Source organism: Schistocerca nitens, chromosome 2 (genome assembly GCF_023898315.1).
Source record: "Schistocerca nitens isolate TAMUIC-IGC-003100 chromosome 2, iqSchNite1.1, whole genome shotgun sequence".
NCBI classification, from domain to species: domain Eukaryota; kingdom Metazoa; phylum Arthropoda; class Insecta; order Orthoptera; family Acrididae; genus Schistocerca; species Schistocerca nitens.
The window spans coordinates 907,301,774-907,326,734 of record NC_064615.1 but is presented as its reverse complement, the minus strand read 5'-3'; the positions used below and the strand labels follow the sequence as shown (position 1 = coordinate 907,326,734).

General features: G+C 42.8%; 1 protein-coding gene across 2 annotated transcripts in view; it reads left to right on the top strand.

The window, feature by feature from the left end:
• Nucleotides 1-24,961, top strand: part of LOC126237220 (uncharacterized) — a 547,235-nt gene that overhangs the window by 464,937 nt on the left and 57,337 nt on the right. For both annotated transcript variants that reach the window (XM_049947108.1, XM_049947107.1), the window contains one exon: nucleotides 5,868-6,006. In XM_049947108.1, coding sequence (XP_049803065.1) covers nucleotides 5,868-6,006 — 139 coding nt within the window. The remainder of the gene's footprint in view (nucleotides 1-5,867; nucleotides 6,007-24,961) is intronic.

Here is a 24,961-nt window from a genome sequence, read left to right as displayed (position 1 = left end):
AAAGAACTCATGAATTAATGGTGCCTCCATCAGCCCCTTGAGGCCCAACAGACCACATCAAATGCAAAAAGAACCAACCGATTTGCTCCATTCGCCTGAGGAGGAGGAGGAAGTGTGCATACTTTCAATCTGTACTGTAGGATAGTGACAAAGACGGTCCTTCTGTTGGGTATATAAATAGCACCTAGCCCAAGGGTTATCCAAAACACTCGACCCTAGCTTTCTGTCATCAACAGAGCCCGGAAAAACCCAGTTTATATGCGCAGCATTTCGGAACGTATTAGGTACCGCTTGCTATTGCATACGGAGCGATTAGTTGTCAGTAACCTTATTTCCAGCAAGTCTTTTTAGATATGACACACACAATTCACACATTGCTGCGTTTCCTTCCTATCAATAAACACAGATTCGGCCGATTGATAGTATACGCTGGAGCGCCAGAATACCGCTTTGATGCCATTGCTCTCAACGAACGAATAACGGTCGAGGAAGGTTTCATGATTTGATGACCAAATGCACCGTGCGGTGCAGACTGTCTATCCAGCCATCGTCACACTTCATCCGTGCGCCTAATTACACCCGTCGTCTGAGGAATACGAGAGTGTTTCGCGCTGTCAGCCTCACGACTTTGTGTCGAGCATCTGTTCGAATATTTTGACACAGTTGTCGCTGTATGAACTATTTTCTGCAATATGGTGCAGGGCATATCATCCCTAGTAGTTCAGTAGCTGCTCGATGAGACCGCTGCTTTGCAAACGAGGAATTCCATCTGGCACTCAAACTGTAGTCTACGGTTCATCGAATATTAAATACGCCGGAAAAACATTCAGAATCTAGTCACTGCTCGTGTACGTCTATTCCCTGGCAAATAGCTGCCATAAATGAAGTAAAAGTGACACTGTTTTTTGTCAACAATGTGATGACGAGCATTTCCATCGAAGAATTAAAATATGTAAGAGCCGCAAACCAAGCCTACAGGACAGTAAAAAAAATTTGAAATTAGACAAAAAGTACCAAGTAGGCGAATCATATTTGTTAAAACAAATTCATTGGATACAAATGTTTCCTCTTGCTGCGGAAAATGGGCACTCTAACATGTCTGATAAATATTGTGAAACACAGATATTTATTTTTATCTACATGATAAAAATAACTGTTCATACGCTGCGCCATTTCAGATAATCTTCTACTTGACCGTAAAGCTGCGATCACAGAGGCACATACATCGGAGCAATTCGGCCAACGACCGATTTCAGTCTGACAGCTGAGTTTTACAAATCCGCATGGTAACACGCGTACAGTCAGTGGTACCACCTTTTGTCGACCGGCATAACCGACGTTGATTGTTGTGACGTTGATTGTTGTGACAGCAAATGGAACCCGAAATTTTCGGCGCAAAATATTTTTATCAAATAAGAGCAGTCTGCCTATTTCTGGAATTGTTTAAATTAATGCTTGTCGTTTCATCAGGATAAACACTTTTTCTTTTCGCGCAATATTTCACTGACGATTATTTCTCACTAGATTTTGGAGAAAACTGATAGTTAAAAAAGGCTGTAATACAGCACCATCTTTCAGAACTAGTAGGGCAACCGGAGGGTTGCACCAGGGACACAGAATATAAACCTGGCGCCAGAAATTAATAAACTGAAAAAAGAAGTAATTGGATCGAAAAAATGGGAAAACTGGTAAATTTAGTCAAATGAAGTATTTGTGTTCGTTCAAATAACTTGGTTTTGGAAATCCTTCAGAGGTAGGGATGGAAAATCATTTACCTCCTTTACCCTGCTGGAAGATAAATCTGCATTAGAAATCGTACTGTAGACTGATTATATTATAAATCAAAAGGGATTGAAGGTGATAAAATAAGGATTTGAAGATGTGTTTACGAAATTCAGACAGAAATGATCGAAAAAAAAAAACACATGGCGCGAGCGAAAAATGTAACACATTATGAAACACGGGCATAGGCTACTTGCTTTAAAAAGAGCTGTACTAAAAAATTAGCTTTCGTAAGCAGACTAAGCTCTCATAAGACCCGGGCTACAAATAGAACCAGCAAATCATGCGGAATAAGCGTCAGGGGACTTGGAGGATTAAAGGTCAAATCGCACCACAAATTGAATCCTAAAATTATAAGCAAATTCGTCACAAATTCAGGAGGTAAGTATTTTGCGCGTCGATGACGTGGTGATTAGAGATGGTGCACAAGCTCGGATTGGGAAATAATAGAAAAGGAAATTGGCCAAGTCTCATAGGAACCACTCCGGCATTCGCTTTAAGCGACTGAGAAATAACAGAAAACCTTAATTTGTGTTACCAGATGGGAATATGAAACAAAGTTCCCCCGAATACAAGTGCTGTGTATTACCTCTGAATGTATTTTGAAGAAAAAATAATTTAAGCAACAACATAAAAACTATTACTGACGTAGTAAAAAGTTAGGCAGGAAATATGCAATCGTAAAATGCGGAAATTTTTAATGTCAATTATGAACTGATGAAAGATAGTCCCAAATTGTGGATACTGTGTATAATAGACACGAAAGAATTACAGACATTGGCTGCGACCGGGCACTGGTTTAAATCAGTTGGGAACCGGACCGGCAGTCTAACCATGGTCTCCTGCTTATTAAGCAGATTCGCTGAAAACACACACACACACACACACACACACACACACACACACACACACACACACACGAGTATCTATTAACTTCATTTGTGACTGATAAGCACAAGAGAAATAATGCAGGAATAAGACGCATTACCGCTCAGAGAACCAGAAAAGGTTGGGGACCAGACCCTCCTCAGACAATAATGCGGATACATTACCACGTTACATAACAAGAATAGAATACGTAGGCTGCAATATATCATAACTAGCACGACCTGTGGACCACAGAAGGCCCCAAGGTGCTGAAAAAATGTGAAACTGAATTGAAGATCCGGAATTTTAAGCTGGTCGATCAATATTCTTGCGCTCAGTTGTTTCAAGAGATGGTGGTGCGATCCCCCTCGTACACGTGCACTTGTGAGCATGTGTGATTGTTCATACTCGGTGGTTATTTAACATAGTGTAGAAAAAACTGCCGTCTTTTGAAGTTACTTCAAATAATGTTTAATATTGAAGCCATGCTGCATCACAAAATGAATGGAAAAACAAACTGAGCTATGCTCCCAACTGTGTTTTGCAGTAGGTAATAAAGTGCTTGCGCGTCGTATACAAAAGAGGTGGGACATTGTTGTGCAGTGAAAATATTTCCTTGGACAACTTCCCACGACACTGTCTCACCAACCTTTGGTAACCCCGTCAAGAGATTTTGGTAGAGTGCCCCCTTAGGAGCATAATTTGTTAGCACACACCATAGTTCGTCCACAATCAGCTTCCACAAGCCATGTATTTACACTGTTTGCTCATTTGTCTTAGGGATCATTTTGATACTCCCAACACTCGTTTATGGTTATTACACAGCTACAGAAGCCATCTCGATTGGCCTGATACAGCTGCGACGTTTCCGCTGCGCCTTTTTCACTATCGCCTCGATTGTCATACGCCTGACTTAACAGCATTAGGGCCTCTATTCCCTGTTCTTCGCAGAGAGATGATCTGACGCTTTTTCTTGTTTATTGACATGTTTCACAATACTGCAAGCGTTTGCACTATTTACGGGGACATCCATTTATTATATGAACTCACAATGGTGAGTGATTCATCGTGATATTTGAAGGCATATAATGGCGATGTTACTGTGTTCACCATGAATTTGTATCAGAACTTCTACGATGGGCATGTGAAGTGGTATACCGGCAGGTCGAAACACACATGCGAGAAATAAGTTAATTGTTTGTGGAAGGAATCGACATGTATTCTCTTAGTGATCACATTAATTACGAGATTGGAAAGCTACGTAATCATGCGCTTTAAAATAAGATAGTACAAAGTTGTCTTTCATCTGCAAAATAAGTGTTCCACGGTTAATACTATTTTCGTGGAGCCTTTTTGTCCATTTGTCTGTTTATAAGATTGGCATGTTTAAAATAGTGTTTTCAATCACGTGTTAAAACAGTTTAATACTTTATTTATAAAACATGGTTTTATTAGAGTTTTAATCTGTTCAAAACGAAAAAGGTCAGGTGTGAGTAGAACTCACACTACGGGTTCCGCGCAAACTTAATTACGTACATAGACAGTACAACCATTTCGGGAATAGAGTATCCCATTCATTTTTCCTGTTACCGTATCGACACTGATACTGGCAAGATATCGGTCCACAGGATTACAAGATTTTAGAGAATGTTTTAAGTTTAATAATATAAATGTGACATAGTCATTAACGATACAGGCGACCAATATTATAATAATCAGTTCTTCATTCAGGCTGACTGCATAACAGTGGTAAGTCCAATATCAGGCAAGGAATGACTTTACTGATCATACGATGCGTTTCGAAATTTATTCATCATCAGATATCCGTGGGCGGTAACTAGTCTGCGAATGTTTCTTTCACATAAAACTTGAAACGCCATATCTAATTGCAGTAGGATATCTGATAATGGATGAATTTTGAAACGCGGCATACTGAGCAATAGTCTTTCCTTGGCTGATTCATTTTTACCATTGCGACCCAGTCAGTCTGAATGCAAAACTGATGTTTGTTTTAATTTCAAGTTTGATGTCGGATATCAAACGAGAGAGAAATATTTCTTCGGATATAATTGAAAAAATATTTTTCGGATTTTTTTCCTTTGCTTGCATTGTGAAGCGTATACTGTGAAACAGACGAACGCAGTTAAGAGTGAATTTTCTCATGCTGAGAAATAAGCAGTAGCGATCTGTTTTACTTGTTAAAATCTTTCCAAGGTAAAGATCGTATAATATTTAGTTATTTACAACAACAGATTTCGGCAGACCTGAAGATCACAGCGAAGTCTGTCAAAACCAGTTGTTGTAAATAAATATTTATGCAATTTTGTCTTTGTATAAACTTTCTAGTCAGGAGAGAAATGACACATTTTTTCGTGAGATGTAATTAAATTTACAGTTTTCGGATTTTTCCTTTGGTTGTACTGTGAAATCTTCCTTTTTTCCAAAGTTCATGATTGTAGGCCAACGGGAAATACACTATAGGTTTAGATGAGAGAGTTTACGAGCACTAAAATATGACTTAGATGGCTGTATCTTTTGACTGCATTGCCTTAGAAGCTTCAATATTTTTCACCGCTTAGTGACCTAGAGTTCAGTACATAACGCAAATGTCGACTTCATACGCGTAATCGTTCTTGAGAAAAAGGGTTTTTAACGGTTACCCTGAGAGACGGACAACAAAGCCGTCCTGTAAGGGGTTCGTTTTTGTCGACTGAAGTAAGGTACTCAAAAAATTTACAGATTTTTACCCAACTGCGGGGTAAACTTCGAGCGTGGAAAGGGGGGGCGGTGTCCCATAATATCTCACAAAGAGGGGAAAGGGGTCAAAAATTTAAAGAAAACCCCTCATTTAGTTAGTGGACTTCCCCTAACCACGCCTTTGTCATGGCGCACTGTTAGTGTATATTTTAACCACACTGCAAGGATCGTTCAAGTTTTATCTCTTTACATACAGATAAATTTGGTTTTGACTCCTTCTGTAGTGTTCGCTGTGCAACTGCAGCTATGGGATTTCAGTACAGACCAGGATGGTAGACATCTACTTGCACAGAAACAAAAAATTACCAGTAACTACTTTCTGAGTTGATAACGAAACACTTTGACTGCCCAATGTACTGTATATTTGTACTGACTGACATGAATGGCCACTACAGTCATATAAACATACGAAATTGGAGTGATTTTCTATGGAAATACATACAGTTTTGTTATCTCAATAGGGGCAACTCGAGCCGCAGCGATGTGGGGCGGACTGGCACCCCAGCAGCTGGTGGGCGCATGCAGACACCTGGTGGCCGTGGGGGAGGCGGCGGCGGTGGTGGCCGGCGCGGCAGGAACAAGATGGCGGCGCAACAACAGGTAAGCCTGTTCTACACCATACCCCCTGTTCCTCCCAGGGGGCCCACAGGCCTTTTGTGGGTACGTGTGTGGCGCGCACGGGGCCCCGAGCTATTGCAGCCTCCTTTCCTTTCCTTTCCTTTAAAGGCTGCATTACCATCCCTGTTCGTCTTCCTCCCTCTCCTTGCTCCTTTGCCCCTGTCCCCTCTTTTACTGACAAGGGAACCTCCCCATCGCACCCCCCTCAGATTTAGATTTGGCACACTGGATAGGCCTTGAAAAACTGAACATAGATCAATCGAGAAAACAGGAAGAAGTTGTGTGGAACTATGAAAAAATAAGCAAAATATACAGACTGAGTTGTCTGTGCACAAGATAGGCAACACCGTGGTTAGCGTGAGCAGCTGCGGAACGAGAGGTCCTTGGTTCAAGTCTTCCCTTGAGTGAAAACTTTAATTTCTTTATTTTCGCAAAGTTATGATCTGTCCGTTCGTTCATTGACGTCTCTGTTAACTGTAATAAGTTTAGTGTGTGTTTTGCGACCGCACCGGAAAACCGTGTGATTAGTAGACGAAAGGACTTGCCTCTCCAATGGGAACCGAAAACATTTGATCGCAAGGTCAACCGATTCCTCCACAGGAAAACACGTCTGATATATTCTATACGACACTGGTGATGGCATGTGCGTCACATGAAAGGAATATGTTGTCGACCCACCTAACTTGTACACTTGGCGAATGGGTAAAAACTCTTCTACCTTGCCCGATTTCGGTTTTCTTGTGGATGTGATAATCACTCCCAAAAAGTGATGAAAACATAAGTTTGTCACATAAACTGAAAATAAAAAATTAAATATTTCACTCGAGGGAAGTCTTGAACCAAGGACCTCTCGTTCCGCAGCTTCGCACACTAACCACGGGACCATGGCGGTCCTGAGCTCAAATTAACCTTGATGTTGCCTATGTTGCACATGGACTACTCAGTTTGTATATTTTGCTTATTTTTTTGTAGTTCCACACAACTTCTTCCTGTTTTCTTGATTGATCTGTGTTCAGTTTTCCAAGGCCTATCCACTGTGCCAACTTATAATTAAATCTGAGTGGGGATGCGATGGGGAGGTTCCCTTGTTAGTGGACTTCATGTCGACATGGCTATCCTCCTGACTTTGTTTTGGTCTATGCTATTGTTTAGTTTGCTGTTTCCATCTCCTTTTTGGTGTTTTTGGTCCCCTTGGGGTTTGACCTCCATTTCCAAAAATTTTCTGTTCAGTGTGAGCCATTTGGGGGATGAACTCCTTACCTAGCTTCCATGGTGCAGGTTCCTCACCCTCTCCCCTCCCCTTTCCCTTTGCACCCTGGCCCCCTCCTGCTAGGTCACCAGCATGGTAGCCAGTCCGTGTGGTGGGGCTGTAAAGTACCCACTTGGCTGAGCCCCCTGAAACCACAAGGAACACACTGCTAGTACCTGAGCTGTTAATGCCTTGTGTATGCCCAGGAGTTGGTGCTCATTGTTTTGGGGCACTAGAACTCCCGGCAGTGGACACCGTGCCAGACGGTCCTTGCTGTGTCTGGGTGGTGCCCACGGGGCGAGCCCCTGACCAGAGTGGGTGGTACTAGGGTGGATGCCTTGCACATGAAACGACAAGCTTCACCATCCTGGCCATTCTGTGGCTGTCTCTAAGAGTGGTAGCAGACATGACACTCCTTCTGATCCTTCACCCTTCCCCTCCCTGGCCACACCCTGGGAGGATGGGCAAGCTAGCCAGCTTGGATTGAAACCTTTCCCTCAGTACCTGGTTTGTACCAGGACAGATGGTGGTAGTTTTACTATGACCAAGCCTTTGATTTTCATGGAGACAATTGAAGATAAGTATGGCTAAGTTGAATCGATGAGTAAAATGCGGTCCAGTGCTTTGCTCATCAAGATACCTTCTGCTGTCCAATCTGATGCCCTGATTGCTTGTGACCATCTCAGTGACGTCCCAGTCTGTCATGCCCCACCAATCTTTGAACTCAGTACAGGGCAGTATTTTCCACAGAGATCTTCTTCTGCAAACTGACGGAGCTCCATGCTAACCTTGAGCGGTGAGGGGTTCGTTTTATCTGCCGTGTGCAGTGAGGCCCTCCAAACAATCACATCGCTACGGGTGCCTTTATCCTGGGCTTGGAGGGGTATGTCCTCCCAGAGAAGGTCAAGGTAATGCTGTATTGGTGTGATGTAAAACCTTATATTCCACCAACAATGAGATGTTTTAAATGCTTAAGGTTTGGACACGTCTTCCCGCTGCACCACTGATCCTCTCTGTGGTGACTGCAGGTGCCCCCTCCATGGGGGAGTGCCTGTGCTCCCCTGCCAATGTGTGTAAATTTTAATGGACAGCATTCTCCAGGCTCGCCTACATGCCTGGTGTTTGTGAAAGAAAGGAGGATTCAAGAGTCCAAAACCTTAGATTGGCTCACCTACACTGAGGCTCGTCAAAATATGACCGGCTCCATCCCGTGTCTATAACCTCTACTTTTGATTAAATTACGCCCATTACCCCTCCTCTTCCCAGCCCCACCCCATTCACCCCATGCCTTCAGCCTCCTCCTCCTCCTCCTCCTCCTCCTCCTCCTCCTCCTCCTCCTCCCCCCCTCTCCCACTCCCCCTCACCCTCAGTACCCATACCCACCCTTTTGGGTGCTGCTCCCCATCCCCGCTGGAGAAGTGCTCCCCTCCTTCGGTGGCCGCCGGTACTGGAGCTCCCTCCCAGGACTCCTCTTCCCGGAACCCCCTGAAAGGCGATCTACTGCTCCATATTGGCAGCATGATTCGCAGCTGGTGGGCGCCAAGATTGCCGAGTGTAATTCCATGCCTGCTCTCGCTGAAGTCTGCCCTTTTCTCCCTTCCCTAGAGAAGCAGCAGAAATGCAGGAACAAGGGCAAGGTCCCTCTGGTACCACCTGAGGTGTGGCCTTCCCCTCCTACAGTCAATGAACCAACAGAGTCTGACCCCACCTATATGGATATTACCCCATCCTTATCAGTGACAGATAGCGACCTGATGGTGTGACCGCCTCCAGTTCAATCGCTTCCACTTTGGACTCCGGCTTAAGAATCCTCCAGTGGAATTGCAATGGATATTTGCATCACCTTCCAGAGTTACAGCCCCTTCTTTCCTTCTACTCTGCCACTTGTATTGTGCTCCAGGAGACCCATTTAGTCAATTCTTACTCACCGACCCTTTAAGGGTTCCACACTGTGGGAACCAAATTGACCTCTTGAGGGCTTCTGGTGGTGTTTGCACCTTGGTCCCCAAGGACATTGTTAGTAAATGGGTTCCCCTCCATACCAATCTGGAAGCCATTGCTGTCAGGGTCCATCCGGCCACTCCAGTCACAATCTGTAATCTTTACCTCCCACCTGACAGGCCGCCCAAACCCATGCCCTCACCACCCTTCAACAACTCCCTTCTCCCTTCCTGTTATTAGGGGACTTTAATGCCCACAACCCTCTGGGGTAGTCATACGACTACTGCCCTGGGCAAGACAGTTGCTGTTATGGCAGGGCTTGACCTCTGTTTACTAAACACAGGCGCTCCCACCCAGGGGGTCCACAACTCTTTTGTGGATACGTGTGTAGCGAGCACGGGACCCCGAGCTAATGTGGCCTTCCTTCCTTTCTGGGCTGCATACCTTCCCTTTACGCATCCTTCCCCATCTTTGCCCCCCCACCCTCACCTCTGGCTCTTTCCTTCCCTATCTCCCCCTCTGGGAGTATGGTTTGTGCCTACGTCCGGAGACGGACGCTCATAAATATACCGCATTCTTCGCCTTCCTTGCTTGTATGTCTTCATCCTTCCTTCGTCCTTCTCTTTTCCTTACCTCTTCTCTTTACCCTTTTCTCCGCTGCGGCGTTTGAGACCTCTCTTCTTTCCTTTCCCTTTCCCTTTCTTCCTCCCTGTGCGTGTCTGAAGACCGACCCACACATTTTTGTGCGTAGCCGGTGATGGGGTAACGCGTAATTTCCCGCCCCGGGTAGACAGGTAGGACATGTACGTACCCCCTGGTAACGGCCAGGCCCAGGGAGGGGTGATTACCCGAGCTGATACCTTCCGAAAGTGCCGATTGGTCCTCCGTCAGTTTGTCGGGAGGTGTGACCTGATGTGTGAACAATCACCTAAGGCGGGAGTGGCCTCAGGGAGGGCCCCCACAAGGGAGGAGCGCGCCATCGGAGACGCCGGTAATCATGGGGGATTCTTCCGCAATGGTTTCCTCACCTTCCACTATGTCTGCTCACAAGCGTAAGTTCACTGAGTCTCAGCCACAGTCAGTTCTTCCATCGTTGCCACAGTTCGTTGTTGTTTCTCGGTCTGACGCAGGTCACTACTTCTCCACGGTCAACCCTTTCATTATTCAGAAAGGTGTCGACGCAATTGCAGGTCCTGTAAAGTCTTGTTCCAGATTACGGAATGGCACCTTGTTGTTAGAAACAGTCAGTGCCCTCCAGGCACAAAAATTGCCGCGTACTTCACTGCTCCACACCTTCCCTGTCCGGGTTGAAGTGCACTGCACTTTAAATTCCTCGCGTGGAGTCGTTTATACACGCTCCCTCGATGGATTGTCTGACGAAGAAATTCAGCACTACCTGTCTTACCAGATTTAGGGTATGCAGGCCGCCCTTCCTCCCTACTACCACCGGGAGTCCGCTTCCGTCAACTGCTCCATTCTCTTTCCTTCTGCTTTCCTAAAACTTTGACAACTTGGGGTACAGCACCGCCTTGGCTCCGTCCCCGGACCTGCCTGCTCCGTGACCTTTGTCAGTTTACCAAGGATGGTACCCCTTCACTTGTTTATCGTCGGGCATTTTCTGCTCTATGTGCACAAATGAATGAAGCCACATTTATTTACACTGATGGCTCAAAAACATCGTTAGGTGTAGGAGTGCCTATATTGTTGGCGACACCCCAAATAGATTTCAGCTTCCCGACCAGTGTTCGGTTTATACTGCGGAGCTTTACTCTGTTCTCCAGGCTGTCCACTACATCCGCCGCCATCAGCGGATACAGTACGTTATCTGCTTAGATTCTCTCAGCTCTCTCCTCAGCTCTCTCCTCAGTCTCCAAGCTCTTTACCCTGTGCACCCTCTGGTCCACCGGATTCAGGACTGTCTGCGCTTGCTCCACCTGGGGGGCGTCTCGGTGGCGTTCCTCTGGCTCCCGGGACACGTTGGTATCTGTGGAAATGAGGCGGCCGATATAGCAGCCAAGGCTGCTGTCTCTCTTCTTCGGCCAGCTATTCAATCGATTCCCATCGCCGATCTATGGAGCGTTTTATGTCGTGTGGTTTTTTTATGGCACGCATATTGGTCGACACTTCCCCATAATAAATTGCGGGACGTGAAAGCTCTTCCCTGTGCTTGGACCTCTTCCTCCCAAACACGTTGTCGGGAGGTAATTTTAACTAGACTCCTGATAGGGCACTGTCTTTTTACCCATCGACATCTTTTAAGCGGCGATCCTCCCCCACTCTGTTCCCACTGCTCTCAGCTGTGGACGGTAAGACACCTTTTAATTGAGTGCCCCTATTTTACTCCGTTACGCGCCCGTCTACAGCTGTCGCCTGATATATCGTCCATTTTAGCAGATGACACGTGCTCGGCCGATCCCGTTCTCGAGTTTATTAGTGCCAGTGAAATGACGTCAGTCATTTGAAGCTTTTTTTGGGGACAACCAACCCCTTTCTGTAGTGGATTTTTAAGCCTTCCTTCTGCTTTTAGTTTCTCCAATTTTATGACTTTCGTTCCCATTGCTGCTGGTTTCCATTTTCGGTTTTTTACTGTTTCCTAAGTCACGGACCGGGCGGTAATGTCCATAGCAGTTTTGCGCCCTAAAAGAGAAAAAGTTCCTCGAATTCGGATGGATCTCCGCCGAGGTCCGAAAGATTCCATCCCCCAGGTGGTGTTCCGTTCCTTTTCCCGCCAAATTTTATGGGAGTTTCGGGATGCTGTTGTTTTTTTACACTGATGGCTCTAAATATGCTGATCATGTTGGGTAAGCCTTCACGTCCTCTGTTGGAACGGAAAATCATCTGCTGCCACCTACATGTGGGGTGTTTACTGCGGAATTGATGGCAATTTCCCAGGCCCTTACATTTATTAAACAGTCCATACACATCTGCGTTTTGTTATGTACGGACTCGATGAGTGGCCTTCTTGCTATTGACCAGTGTTTTTTGCGCCATCCCTTGGTATCTGCCATCCATGACCGTCTCGCTGATATTCACTGTGCTGCTTGTTTCATTGACTTCCTTTGTGTCCCTGGCCATGTGGGTATCCCGGGTAATGAGCTCGCTGATCGTTTGGCTGGGGGAGCAGTCACTTACCCCCGTTTTCTGTAACCCCTCCTGCAGCGGATTTACGGCTTCACATCAAATCCCACTTTGCGCAGTCATGGGCCAATTCTTGGGAGGTTACTCCCTTGTCTAATAAACTTCGTGCGATTAAGGTGACACCAGGCCCGTGGCGTTCTTCCTTTCGCCTCTCCCGAAAGGACTCTACCACACTGTGTCGTCTCCGCATTGGCCAAACCAGGCTGACCCGTGGTTTTCTTTTGCGTGATGAGCCACCCCCACTTTGTGGTTGTGGAGCCTTCCAGTCAGTAGCAAACATTTTGGTTGAATGCCCCCTTCTTTTGGCTCTGCTTGCTAAGTACAGACTCCCCCACACTTTACCTTTGATGTTGGCTGACAATTCCCGGATGCTCTCTCTGGTTCTCGGTTTCCTCTGGGAAAGTGGTTTTTATTCTCAGCTTTAAGGTTTTTAATCTCTCTCTGGTGTTGGGGCAGGGCGGTGAGTGTTTGGGTGTCTCCCACTGTAAGCCGTGTTTGGAGATTCCCGATTCACCTCCCTGACAGAGATCCTCTTTTCTTCCCCTTTTACTCTGTTTTTACCTTTTTTTCCTTTTTTTTTAAAAAAAAAGGATTGGTTAGTCTCCTTTTCCCATACGTACTTCTACATTCTAGCAGTTGCACCTTTTAAGTCACAGGTGGTCTTACCTATGCTGCTTCAGCATAGCGTTGGGTTCGTTCTCTTTCAGACTTCCCTCAATTTTTTTTACCATTGACAACATGACTGCCCTTTTACGTTTTTACCTTTTTCCGTTTTATTGTTCTGACTTTCCTGAGATGTCCCATTAGCGGAATGAAGCATATTTGAAACAAGGGACTGATGACCTTGCTTTTTGGTCCCTTAAACCTCAAACAACCAACCAACCAACAGAACGCGTCGTCGGGAGGAGGTAATTTTAACTAGACTCCGGATAGGGCACACTCTTTTTAGCCATAGACATCTTTCAAGTGGTGAACCTCTCCCACTGTGTCCCCACTGTTTTCAGCTGTGGATGGTAAGACACCTTTTACTTGAGTGCCCCTATTTTACTCCGTTACGCGCCAGTCTACAGCTGTCGCCTGAAATATCGTCTATTTTAGCAGATGACACGCGCTCAGCCGATCGTGTTCTCGAGTTTATTAGTGCCAGTGAGATGACGTCAGTCATTTGAAGCTCTTTTTGGGGACAACCAACCCCTTTCTGTAGTGATTTTTTAAGTTTTCCTTCTGCTTTTAGTTTCTCCAATTTTTGAGTTTCGTTCCCATTGCTGCTGGTTTCCATTTTTGTTTTTTACCTTTTCCTAAGTCACAGACCGGGTGCTAATGACCATAGCAGTTTTGTGCCCTAAAACCAAAACAAAAACAAAAAACCTGTATTTGCTTATTTGCTGGTTGGGGACTTCAATGCCCACCACCTGCTTTGGGGATGTGTGTCCTTGTCAGAGAGGCTCCCTATCAGTTGACCTCTTCCACCAAGCAGATCTTGTTTGGCTCAACACTGGAAACCTACATTTTTCTCTGCCTCCATATCAACCTTGTCTCATTTGGACCTTTTGGTTGGTACTGCTCAGCTAGCTCGGTGCTCTAAATGGTTTGCTCTTGTTGATACACTATAGAGTGACCGTTTTCCAAGTTCCCTTTGATTACAGCCGCAACTGCCACCTATGCGCCCAAAATGCTAGAAGTTTTTCTAAGTTGATGACCGTCCATTTCCTAGCATCGACAATCAGGTCACTCATGTTATGAAAGTTATTCTTACAACCACATTAAATATCTCATACCTCTCCTTTACTCCTGGACCCCCCCCCCTCCCCCAGTTCCTTGGTGGAACGAGGCGTGCATGATGCAGTATGTGGGCAGAGATGTGCTCTTTGTGTTTTCTGCCACCATCCTATGTTGGCCAACTGCACCTTCTTTAATCAGTTATGCGCATGATGCTGTCGCATCATCCACATTAGCAAGAAGGCAAGCTGGAACTTCACTCCCTCATCTGTATTTTGGAGTCGAATTCGACAGTTATCCGGCACGTCTAGTTTCTCCCTGATCTTTGGGCTAACTGTTTCACAAGGTATCTTAGTGGACCCAGTTGCAATTTTTGACTCATTGGGTCAACATTTTGCTGAGATTTCGAGCTCTTCTAATTACCCACCAGCCTTTCTCATAAAGAAACGAGCAGCAGAAGTATGACTCCTTGCTTTCTCCTCTGAAAACTGCAGAAGCAGTAATACTGTTTTTTCTATGTGAGAACTCAAACATGCACTGTCTTCTTCGCACTCTTCTGTCCCAGGACCGGATGGCATCCACGTCCAAATGTTGCTGCATTTATCATACCATAGTCTGTTACTGCCTTCACCTTTATAATCGAATTCTGACTGATGGTACCTTTCCCAGAAGATGGTGGGAAGGTATTGTCATTCCGGTTCCGAAATGTGGAAAGGACAAACATCTCCCCTCTAGCTATGGCCCCATCTTTCTCGTGAGTAGTGTATGTAATGTTTTGGAGTAGATGGTAAATTGCTGTGTAGGCTGGTGGCTGGAGTTCCAAAATCTTTTACCACCACCCCATTGTGGTTTCTGAAAACGTCGTTCTGCAGTTGACCATCTTGTCGCTTTCTCCACTTATATCATGAACAATTTTCTCAGGAAACTCCAAACGGTAGCTATATTATTTGATTTGGAGAGGGCATACCATACCTGTTTGAGAACAGGCATCCTCTGCACACTGGCTTCTTTTTTTTGGGGGGGGGGGGGGCTTTCTAGGTCAGCTACCCCTTTTCATTCATTAATTTGACAGAGCACACATTTAAGGTGTGGGTGAACACTATTCTCTCCTGTACTCTCTCACAAGACAACAGGGTGCTCCAGAGCTCCATACTAAGTGTTGTACTGTCTGCCATTGCTGTAAATCCAATTACAGACTGTCTCCTTCCCAATGTCTCGGGCTCCCTCTATGTTGACGATTTTGCAGTCTACTACAGCTCTCAACAGATCAATCTTCTTGAACGACATCTTCAAGGAGGTCTCTATCGCCTCCACTCATGGCGCATCGAAACTGGCTTCAGATTTTCTCCCAGTAAGATCATCTGTGTAAATTTTTGGCATTGTACAGTGTTTTATGTGCCTTCCCTCCATCTAGACCCTGTTGACCTTATGTTCGTGGATGTTGCCAAATTCCTGGGACTTGAGTTTGACAGGGAACTGTGCTGGTCTTCTCATATTTCATATCTTTTGGCTCACTGTCTGTGATCCCTCAACACCCTCCGTGTTCTGAGTGGCACCTCCTGGGAGTGGATGGAGTGGTCATTCTCCACCTATATCACGCCATAGTGTGCCTGGAATTGGAATATGGAAGCACAGTTTACTCCTCTGCATGGCTGTCCGATCTAAAGTGTCTCAACTCTGTCCACCGCCATGGATCGCGTTTAGTGTCTGGAGCTTTTTACACCAGCCCTGTGGAGAGCCTTTATGCTGAGACTGCTAAACCTCCACTGTCCAGTCAGCGAGGTGTCCTTCTGCTAGTCATATGTCTTCCATGCCTGCTCATCCGACCCACGCCCTTCTTTTTGATGCCTCCTTGGATTTAGGGTATGCAGGCCACCCTTCCTCTCTATTACCATTGGGAGTCCACTTCTGTCAACTTCTACATTCCCTTTCTTTCCAATTTCCAAAAAATTTCTTGACAAATGGGGGTATGGTGCTACCTGGGCTTCACCTGCGGACCTGCCTTCTCTGTGACCTTTTCCAGCTTCCCAAGGATGCCACATTTATTTACAGTGATGGCTCAAAGACAACATTTGGTGTTGGGAGTACCTATATTGTTGGCAACACCCCTATTAGATTTTGGCTTCCTAACCAGTGTTCAGTTTTCACTGCGAAGTTTTACACTGTTCTACAGGCTGTCCAATACATCTGTTGTCTTAAGTGGATACAGTATGTTATATGCTTGGATTCAGTCAGCTCTCTTCTCAACCTCCAAGCTTTTTATCCTGTCCATCCTCTGGTCCATCAGGACTGCCTCCATGTTCCGGTTCATATTTATCTCGCCCTCAGCTCACTCCCGAAGGAGGGTACTCCGACTGCAGTGTATTGCTCACGGTTTGTCGAGCTTCGTGCTCGACTTTCTGGTCACACCTTTATTTACACCGATGGCTCCAAAACTGACGATGGTGTTGGCTGTGCCTTTGTCGTCGGTGCCGCCACCTTTAAATACCGGCTCCTCGACCAATGTTCCAGCTTTACGGCCAAGCTTTTTGCTCTCCATCAGGCCGTTCAGTATGCCCGCCGCCACCGCCATTCATCGTGTGTACTCTGCTCTGATTCCCTCAGTGCTCTTCAGAGCCTTGGAGCTCCCTATCCGGTCCATCCCTTGGTGCAACGGATCCAGCAGTCCCTCCATTCTTTCGCTGATAATGGTTTTCCTGTCAGCTTTCTGTGGGTTCCCGGACATGTAGGAGTGCCTGGGAATGAGGCTGCAGTCCTCCTGCCTCGGCCAGCCTCCCATTGTGTCCCGTCATCTGACGTTCGTGGGGTTGTTTGTAAGAGGCTTGTGTCGTTGTGGTGGGATGCTTGGACATCCTCCTCCTGACCATCTCGGCGAGAAGAGGTCCTTCTGACCAGGTTGCGGATTGGCCATTGCCGGTTTAGCCACCGCTACCTGCTTTCCGGTGACCCAGCCCCGCAGTGCCCTTGTGGTCAACCATTAACAGTGCGCCATGTTTTAGTGTCGTGTCCCCACTTTAGTCAATCTCGTGTTGTCCTGTCCCTGCCATCTACTTTACCGGATATTTTAGCTGACGACGCTCGAGCAGCTGCTCGTGTTCTGCGTTTTATAACTTTGACTGGATTGTCCAAAGACATCTAACTTTTTTAAGTCTTTTATCTGCATCTTTGTCAGGACTTTCTGGTGTCCCCCCCTCCCCTTGAGTTTTACTAGATTCTATGTGCTCTAACAACTGTGACTGGGCGCTAATGACCTCAGTAGTTGAGCGCCCTTAAACCCCACAAAAAAAAGACTGCCTCCACATGCTTCACTTGGGAAACATCTCTGTGGCATTCCTCGTGCCCCCAGGGCACGTTTGTATCCACGGAAACGAGGCAGCTGCTTTATCAGCGAAGGCAGCACAATCTCCCTCAGCCCGCTGTTTGCATGGTTCCCTTTGCCAATTTACAGTGTGTTTTATGTCATTGTGTTGCTCTTTTATGGCACACACATTGGTCTGCACTTCCCGATAATAAATTACAGAACATCAAACCTATCCCCTGTGCTTGGACCTCTTCCTTTTGGCTTTGCATTGGGAGGAGGTAATTTTAACTAGACTCTGGATAGCACACACTTTTTTTAGCCATAGACATCTTTTAAGTGGTGATCCTCCCCCACTTTGTCCCCACTGCTCTCAGCTGTTGACGGTGAGACGCCTTTTACTTCAGTACCCCTATTTTAATCCACTATGCGCGCGTTTACAGCTGTCGCGTGATATATCTTCCCTATTAGCAGATGACATGCACTCAGCCAATCACGTCCTTGAATTTATCAGTGTCAGTGAGATGACATAGGTTATTTGAAGCTCTTTTTTGGAGAAAACAACCCACCTTCGATAGCAGTTTTCTAATAATTCCTTCTGTTTTTAGTTTCCCTACTCCTTGAGCTTCGCGCCCATTGCTGCTCATTTGAAATTCTGTTTTTTAGCATTCACTAAGCCACAGAATGGGCTCTTATGACTGTAGCAGTTTTGCGCCTTACAACCATAACAAAAATAAACTTTTAATTTACTTATCTTTTCATGTACAGTTGGCTCCAGTTCTTCTTGTTTAGAGCTCTGATTCTTGAAGCTGAAATTCTCACATTTTAGGTCGTTATGGTTGAATTGACCTAAATAATTCTGAAGGTTGTTGTTGCAGAATTATAGCTTCTACATTAGTATATTTTCTCTCATTTTAGTATATCATATGGTCCTGAATTTCCACATTAACAAAGCCAAAATTACATTGTTTGCCTAAAATACAAAAATAGGCCTGATCACAACAGAGGCATGTTTACTACTGTCTCCCTCGGAGGAAATATTCCAAAGGGTTTACAGTTTTTCATGACAAATTAATTTCTGTTATTTTTGATTATTACTTCATAAGTGAATCCAGAAATAAACATAGTAAACAGTACTAGATTGCATAATTAATAATAGAAATTTTAAATGTGCCAAATAATTCGTAATTCCAAACGTAAAAAAAAATTAACTGTATATCAGTCAGTGGTTATCGATTGTAAAGACTAAAACAAAGTAATTCCTTTTCATAAATTTAAGCTTGAAATATAAGACATAATTATAAAATTATAAGAATTTTTTTTGGAAAAGCAGCTGAGATAATACTGACCTGTTCAAAATTCAAAAAATATTACTGGTATTTAACAACTACTGTTGTGGAAAAGTAATGCTAGAAGAGTATGTCCCATTACAATACCTCCTCACATAATATTGAAACAATGTGTTTACAATATTTTGTGACTTACTATAAGGTTTGGTGGACAAAATGAAGGCAAAAGACAAAATACATATGTTAGATGTATACATAACATATAAGATAGATACTGCCTACAGGAAAATTAAAGAGACCTTTGGAGAGAAGAGAACCACTTGTATGAATATCAAGAGCTCAGATGGCAACCCAGTTCTAAGCAAAGAAGGGAAGGCAGAAAGGTGGAAGGAGTATGTAGAGGGTTTATACAAGGGCGATGTACTTGAGGACAGTATTATGGAAATGGAAGAGGATGTAGATGAAGATGAAATAGGAGATAAGATACTGCGTGAAGAGTTTGACAGAGCACTGAATGACCTGAGTCGAAACAAGGCCCCGGGAGTAGACAACATTCCATTAGAACTACTGATGGCCTTGGGAGAGCCAGTCATGACAAAACTCTACCATCTGGTGAGCAAGATGTATGAGACAGGCGAAATACCCTCAGACTTCAAGAAGAATATAATAATTCCAATACCAAAGAAAGCAGGTGTTGACAGATGTGAAAATTACCGAACAATCAGTTTAATAAGTCACAGCTGCAAAATACTAACTCGAATTCTTTACAGACGAATGGAAAAACTGGTAGAAGCGGACCTCGGGGAAGATCAGTTTGGATTCCGTAGAAATGTTGGAACACGTGAGGCAATACTAACCGTACGACTTATCTTAGAAGAAAGATTAAGAAAAGGCAAACCTACGTTTATAGCATTTGTAGACTTAGAGAAAGCTTTTGACAACGTTAACTGGAATACTCTCTTTCAAATTCTGAAGGTGGCAGGGGTAAAATACAGGGAGCGAAAGGCTATTTACAATTTGTACAGAAACCAGATGGCAGTTATAAGAGTCGAGGGGCATGAAAGAGAAGCAGTGGTTGGGAAAGGAGTGAGACAGGGTTGTAGCCTCTCCCCGATGTTATTCAATCTGTATATTGAGCAAGCAGTGAAGGAAACAAAAGAAAAATTCGGAGTAGGTATTAAAATTCATGGAGAAGAAGTAAAAACTTTGAGGTTCGCCGATGACATTGTAATTCTGTCAGAGAGAGCAAAGGACTTGGAAGAGCAGTTGAACGGAATGGACAGTGTCTTGAAAGGAGGATATAAGATGAACATCAACAAAAGCAAAACGAGGATAATGGAATGTAGTCAAATTAAATCGGGTGATGCTGAGGGGATTAGATTAGGAAATGAGACACTTAAAGTAGTAAAGGAGTTTTGCTATTTAGGGAGTAAAATAACTGATGATGGTCGAAGTAGAGAGGATATAAAATGTAGACTGGCAATGGCAAGGAAAGCGTTTCTGAAGAAGAGAAATTTGTTAACATCTAGTATAGATTTAAGTGTCAGGAAGTCGTTTCTGAAAGTATTTGTATGGAGTGTAGCCATGTATGGAAGTGAAACATGGACGATAACCAGTTTGGACAAGAAGAGAATAGAAGCTTTCGAAATGTGGTGCTACAGAAGAATGCTGAAGATAAGGTGGGTAGATCACGTAACTAATGAGGAGGTATTGAACAAGATTGGGGAAAAGAGAAGTTTGTGGCACAACTTGACTAGAAGAAGGGATCGGTTGGTAGGACATGTTTTGAGGCATCAAGGGATCACAAATTTAGCATTGGAGGGCAGCGTGGAGGGTAAAAATCGTAGAGGGAGACCAAGAGATCAATACACTAAGCAGATTCAGAAGGATGTAGGTTGCAGTAGGTACTGGGAGATGAAGAAGCTTGCACAGGATAGAGTAGCATGGAGAGCTGCATCAAACCAGTCTCAAGACTGAAGACCACAACAACAACAACAACACATAACATATTACAGAAAACATAAAACAATGTCTACTATAGAAGTCATAATCTATGCATATGAGGACATGGCATTCAGATTTTCAGATCCGTGGAACATTGTCTCAAAACAAATGATACAAAGTCAAAACTACAGTATTACAACACTGCAGAGGCAATGTAAAGTACTAAAACTACAAATTGAAAGTTTACATCTATAAAGTCACACCTTCAAAATCATCAAAAGAGAAGAAAAAATTCAAAGCTTAAGTATGACAAGTGAGCCAACTCAAACTTAAGACGGGTACAGACAAGAAGAATATACTCAATTACAAGTAGGACTGTAGCACAAAAGCACAAAATCAACCAGAGTATGACTCATGAAAGGAGAAAATAATGAAAAAAATTGGGGCCCAAGGTTATGATATGGGGACAGACTCATGAATCCAAACCACACTGGGTACATGCCAGCAGAAAGTTTTAGACACAACGAAATGAATAAAGTTCACAATCATGTATTGATGACATCAATCATATGTAAAGAATAATATAGGAAGCATATAGCCTCAATCAGTAGTTGCACACCATCCTTGAGTACACCCACAGTCGCAATGACCAGGGATACCAGAGTTAAGCATATGTTTGCACACAATTTAAGTTTCAGTGGGATACAATGATGGAGTACTCAGGATAAATAGTTATTCAGTCATAAATAGCTTTGAATGATGACATAACCAAGTAGCTCGAGGACCAAAATCAGTGTCTGAAATCAGAAATGTAAACATCTTGGTATACAATCTCTACTCGATTTGTGATCACAATTGTAAATGTCTTCCACACCATTTGCTAATTGTTCATACAAACTAACCTATGAATGTAGAAGCATAGAAGATTCATTTACAACTGATAAAAAAATATGTCTGGGTGTTGAGATAACTAACATAACAGCACCTAATTTTATCAGGTTCTGGTAATTATTTACAACATGGTTCATAGAATGTACTCTTGAACTTTTTAAGTTTCACTTGTCTGTGTTGAACATAACAAATCATTGGTCTTAGAACATCAACCTTTCACAGCATTATTTAAAGTTACATAATGAATTGGGAAGATAACCCCCCTACTTGGAAAACTTACTTATCTATAATACTGTCCATAGTAATGACTATTTCTCTAAACAAATAGTTCCATGAATTATTCATATAGCATAACATCTTGGCAAACAATTTACAAATTTCAGTGACAACACTGATGTAGTTCACAGATCCTTGAGTACATTACCCAGTACCTATGATCTCATGTAAGTTGACTGGACCAGCAAGGGTGCTGCCATACAGGAGTATGGGAATGGATCTACCCACATCTTTGTTTTCTACCTAGATTTCTAATCACATGCTCCAATGGATTGCTGCGTAGCATTTCACATCAAATGCTGAAACATTGTTTTGTGTACTAAGTATGATGATCAGTACTTCCCTCATTTGCCTATACAGGGTTCACATCAGAATGGATTAAAAAGTATCCACATATGAAACTTTAAGATACTGTTCCTAATATTTACAGAACACAATTTGCCAGAACACCCATGACTTTGCCCAAAAGAGTTCATGACAACTAAATTTAACTATTTTCTGCAGATTATGCAGGAATGATGATGATAATAATAATAATAATAATAATAATAATAATAATAATAATAATAATAATAGTAGTAGTAGTAGTAGTAGTAGTAGTAGTAGTATTTAATAGCATTGTAAGACAAGAAATTCTTCACTAGATATTTAAAAATTGTAAAATGATCTACTCGTTCGGTCACATGGCATTTTTGTATCAAATTCTGAAGCACAAATCTATTCCAAAACAGAATTATATAGTCATGTGAATCTGCAAATATGGTGTCTATTCTCTTCCAGATTGGGGACCACTAAGCATCAATGTTCAAAGGTCTTGTCTTCTATACTAAAAGTACCCGAGATTTTATGAATTCGTTTTTCTTACCTGTAGCTCCTCATTTCCTTACACCTACAAGGGGCATTTCCACAAAATTCTTATTATTCATGATCTTGTCCCTAAATTGTTCGGATTTACCACAAATCGCACTTCCTGTCTCTCTCTCTCAGAGTTCCCTTCCCACTGATCTATCTTAATTTTAATGTAAGGACACCCAAAATTTGAATCATCCTCCCTGTTGTCAGACATTTCATGCAAAAGATCACTTTGTTTCATCAGATGTTACATCCACAATGTAACTTTACAGGTACCATATCATTACTTTGGTCCCTCAAGTTATCAGTTACAGATTGAACACAGACTAAATTTCATAGTACAACAAACATCACTTGTTACAGTAAGAACACAAAACAAATTACTGTCAAAATTACATTTCATGCTTGAATCCTCTTTCACTTCATTCTACCAATTGGGGTACAAATTATGACTAACCAGAGCTAACTTGTTCCAGAATACACCTTTGTCTACGTTATCAGTCTGGTCTCAAGCTAACTTCAAAAAGTTTCCACCCTTATTCCCCAGGCTTACACATACCTCACCATTACTATTTGGATCATTACTCTACATGACATTAATGAGAAACTGTTTGGGATGGTATTCCATGACCCTCATTACGTCACATACATGATTTACCTTATCTGTATTGTCAACATCATTTACAAATAACTCTGAGACTTCATTATTCTTAAACTCCACAAATACCTGATAATCATCACCATCATCATAATTGTCCAAAATTACTTCAACATCACTGACAACACAAGTTTTATCTCCATCACTTACCCCACCTACATTCATGTGCAATAACCCACCAGTCTCAGACTTACCAACCTCAGTTACTTCACATCTCCATCAAAAATACCACCTAATTCAGATCTAGTAGTCATCAATTGATTTACATACAACACTGCTTTCCACCCAAGAGAAGAAATCATTAGTACATACATCATCAAAATTCTCACTAGGCTCCAATTTTAGTTTGTGATTAGCACTTACACCACAACAATTAAATATACTATCCCAAAACTTTTGATAAAAACATAAATGAGAAATCTGATATTCCTTATGTTCAATTTCAGGTACTTGTACCATATCATTAACACTGTTATTATTACCTAATTGCAGGTATAACTTGAGGGTCCTGTGCTTCTTATGTTTCCATGTCCCAAAACCTAGGACCTTCATTGAGGTGAACTGTTGTTTCCCAGTAGTTACTTCTATGATTGTTTCTTCTATTAAAATGCTCATGCTTGTTGCCACTATTCCTATCCTGCTGGTGTTCAGAATTTCTCTATAAACACTTCGATCCTGATAGGAGTTACCACTATCTCTGTTTCTGTAATTCTTGCCATTGTGATTCCTATAATTTCGATTATTATGGTACATACTTCTTTCTATTGCCCTATCATAAAAATGGTTCAAAGACATGTACTAAATCCCACTGCAGTCTTTCTGGTAATATCCTTTTAAGCACATCAGTCAATGTCATTTTGTCAAATGGGTTGTCAAGGTGTGTGAATTTTTTACCTTAGTTCTTAGAAATCTCTTTCAAAGTACTGTCCCTATTCGTATAATTAGGACCATTCAAAAATTAACTTTTAATTCTCCCCTATTCAGCTTCCGACCAAAATTCATTTAAGAAACTTTTCTTGTGACTTTGATATGTTTCCCACTGACTTAAATTTACCCATGACAGAGCTTTGCCTTAAAGATGTCATTCAACAAATTAATTTTTTTTTATTGTCATTCATGCTTGATACAAAAGTATCTCTACAGTGGTGCAGAAAATCCACTGGATGTAAATTATCTGATAGGAGTGTTGACCACATAGATTTTTGTGACTGCAAATTTCATGAACTGCTGAAATTTTTTGAGCTAAAACAGTTGCATTAGTTTGCATATTGTTTTCTACATTTGAAGTTTTTGGTTTAAACAGGCAATATTTTGTTGGGATTTTTCTGTTACATCCTTCTGTTCAACTGATGTCAACATTTTTTGCGTTCTCTGTTTTGCTGACTCGGCTACAAACTCATTTTCCAAAACAATAGATTTATTTTCTAAAACATTAACTTTATTCATTAACTTTCCTTAACCCCTCTGACAACCTATTTTTTAACTCTGAAACTTGGTTACTAAGTTGACCTATCTGATCTTGTACTCCGTCCATTTTGCTACTTTTTTTTTTTAAAAAAAAAAAAAAGTTCTTATTCCAGTTAACTGATCATTAACTGCTCTAAATTTGCTATTGTTATGTTTTCATTTCCTCTAGTTCTGTTAAAACTAACTGCAATATGAGTTTTTACTGTTTCTTTACT